This window comes from Elephantulus edwardii, unplaced genomic scaffold, assembly GCF_000299155.1.
Source record: "Elephantulus edwardii isolate Elephantulus edwardi_28Jun2011 unplaced genomic scaffold, EleEdw1.0 scaffold00024, whole genome shotgun sequence".
NCBI lineage: Eukaryota > Metazoa > Chordata > Mammalia > Macroscelidea > Macroscelididae > Elephantulus > Elephantulus edwardii.
Genome location: NW_006399774.1, coordinates 7,009,563 through 7,012,311, shown reverse-complemented (window position 1 = coordinate 7,012,311; position 2,749 = coordinate 7,009,563). Strand labels below are relative to the sequence as shown.

General features: G+C 39.5%; 1 protein-coding gene across 1 annotated transcript in view; it reads right to left on the bottom strand.

Moving 5' to 3' along the window:
- The window catches only part of SCAF8 (SR-related CTD-associated factor 8), a 66,302-nt gene extending 64,182 nt beyond the window's left edge, over positions 1-2,120 (bottom strand). The window contains exon 1 of the mRNA XM_006882808.1: positions 2,115-2,120. Coding sequence (XP_006882870.1) covers positions 2,115-2,120 — 6 coding nt within the window. The remainder of the gene's footprint in view (positions 1-2,114) is intronic.
- Positions 2,121-2,749: the final 629 nt, after the last annotated feature.

The following is a 2,749-nucleotide window of genomic DNA, read 5'->3' as shown; positions in this document are numbered from 1 at the left end:
TTCTGTAGCAAGTGTTTCAAGTCCTCATTTTCAGCAAACAAGGTTGTGTCATCTGCATACCAAAGGTTACTGATGAGTCTCCAAAACGAATGTAGTATTTTTTTCATAGAGTCCAGTTTCTCAAATCATTTGCTCTTTATACATACTGAAGAGGTATGGCGAGAGCACCTGGGTAATTCTAAGTACCCCAGCTTTAACAGGTAGATGTTTTAATCTGACCAGTTCATTTCTTAGGGCACTCTGATGTCGGAGTCCAGGAAGATGTGCTGCTGACCTGAAGGGTGGACTTCTCTGCCAGTTCTAACCCACCAGTAACTTTAAGCAAAGAGAAGGCGATCTCATCTCATCCAAATGAGTCTCAGAAAACCCAACTGAATGTCAACTGTAAGCCAGTTCAGAATAATGAGTTTATGAAGCAATCCATTTCTTGGGATCTGGTTCTCTGTGGCCATTTTTCTCCCATCGTGTTTCCTTTACCTTGCTCTAGAGAAATTCTTTCACAGTTAACACCTATAACTTTTCTAGGGTTACTGATCCCTGTTGTGTTTGCTAATCATTCTGAAGTGTGTTTACAATTTATGCTGCTTCCTGTCATCAAAACCAACTGCAAACAGTTGATTCCAAACAAGATGGTTTGCCACTGGGCTTTACAGAAGGATACTCTAAAATTATTATCATCTGTTATTACCTATTATTATTATTAGGCTTATCTAGTATTCTCTCTTGGATCCACAACAGCCAACCTTTCTGAGCTGTCGAACAGGTACTGCAATGCATGACCAAGACTCTATTCATCCCCTAACTGGTCAGGACTAAATATCATCTCAAGTAGAAGGAGGTCCCAATCATAGTCAGCCTGTTTGTTTGGCCATTCAATATTTCAATATTATTCAACATTATTTCAATAGAAGAAAAGTTAAACAAAAGTCTGGGAATTTTTGGTCAAATTCATCCTTTAGATGTTGTCTATTCTTCTGTGCAATGAAGAAGGCTCCAGAAAACTCTAACCCTTTCAATCTTGACAATACCACTTGTTTGTACCACCGTAAATACCTATTTTTCAGATCTGAAAACATTTTCTTCAAATCAAACCCATTTCTAGTGATCCTGAAATAAAGGCTTAAGGAATCTTTCTTCTTAAACTGAGATATGTTAACTATTGTGTGTTACTTCACAGACAGACATCATTACTCTTCAATAATATAGAAGTTCTTAAATGCAGGTTTTCCCAGTGCAATACATCTCCTGACGTCCAGAATGCTCATACCAAGGGTGTTAATGGCGTTATACAGTAAGCTGAAGTTGTTGACAGTTTCAATCTTTTCTTCAACTATTATGATGTTGCTTATGGGTCTAATGGTAAGAATCTTTGTCTTCTTGACATTGAGAGGCAATCCATATTGAAGGCTATGTTCTTTGATCTTTTGCAACAAGTGCTTCAAGTTCTCCTCACTTTGAGCAAGTAAAATTGTGCCATCTGCATAACACAGGTTATTGATGAGTCTCCCTCCAATCCTGATGTCACACTGCTCTTCACCGAGTCTGGGGTTTTGAATAATTTGCTCAGCATACAGATTGAACAGGTATGAAGAAAGAATACAACCCTGACACCCTTAATTTTAAACCACATAGTGCCAAGAAATCTGGAGTACAACTACCTAGCCAACTGACTCTAAGAGATCTGTTTGTTCCCTTTCCAAAGAAAGATGACTCGACAGAAAGTGGAAATTATCCAACAGTATCATTAGTATCACATGCAAGCAAGATTCTGCTGAAAATTATCCCAAAATGATTGGAACAGTTCATCAACAGATGTGCAGGCAAGGTTTAGAAGAGACTGTGTGTAGTAGTGGTAATATTATAGTATTATAGTTAATGTTAGATGGATCTTGCCTGAAAGCAGATAGTATCAGAGAAATGTCTATTTGTGTTTCATTGACTATGCAAAGGAATTAATTAGATTGTGTGGATCACAACAAACTGTGGCTGACTCTGAGAAGAATGGAAATCCCAGAACATTTGTCTGTGCTTATGCAAAACTTGTAAATGTTCGTCAGAACAGACACTGCATGGTTCTAAATCGCGAAAGGGTATACATCAGGGATGTGTCCTACCTCCATCGCTTTTCATTCTATAGCAGAACAGATATGGGAGGCTGGGCTCTATGAGGAGAAATGTGGCATCAGGATTGGAAGAAGACTCAACAACAAACTGGGTTATGCAGATGACATAACCCTGCTTCCTAAAACTGAGAAGAACCTGAAGTGTTTGTTATACAAGATCAAGGACTGGAGCCTTCAATATGCATTGAAGCTCAACATCAAGAAAACAAAAATTCTCATCACTGGGCCAATGGGCAGCACCCTGACAGATAGAAAAGGGAATAAGATTGTAAACAGCTTTAGTTTGCTTGGCTCCACAATCAACACTCTTGGTACCAGCAGCCAGGAAATAAAAGGACAAATTATACTGGGGAAGTCTGCTGTCAGGGACCTCTCCTGAGTATTGATGAGCAACGATGTCAGTCTGGAGACTAAGGTGTGCCTGATCCAGGTCACAGTCTTTGCAGTTACCTGCTATGTGTCAGAAAGTTGGAAATGACTAGGGATGGAAGAAGAATTGATGTCTTTGAGCTGTGGTGCTGGACTTCAGTACTGAATATACCATGTACTGCTGGGAGAACAAACGTTTGTCCTAGAGAGATGAAACCAGGCTGCTCCTTGGAGGCAAGGATTCCAAAGCTTCGTGT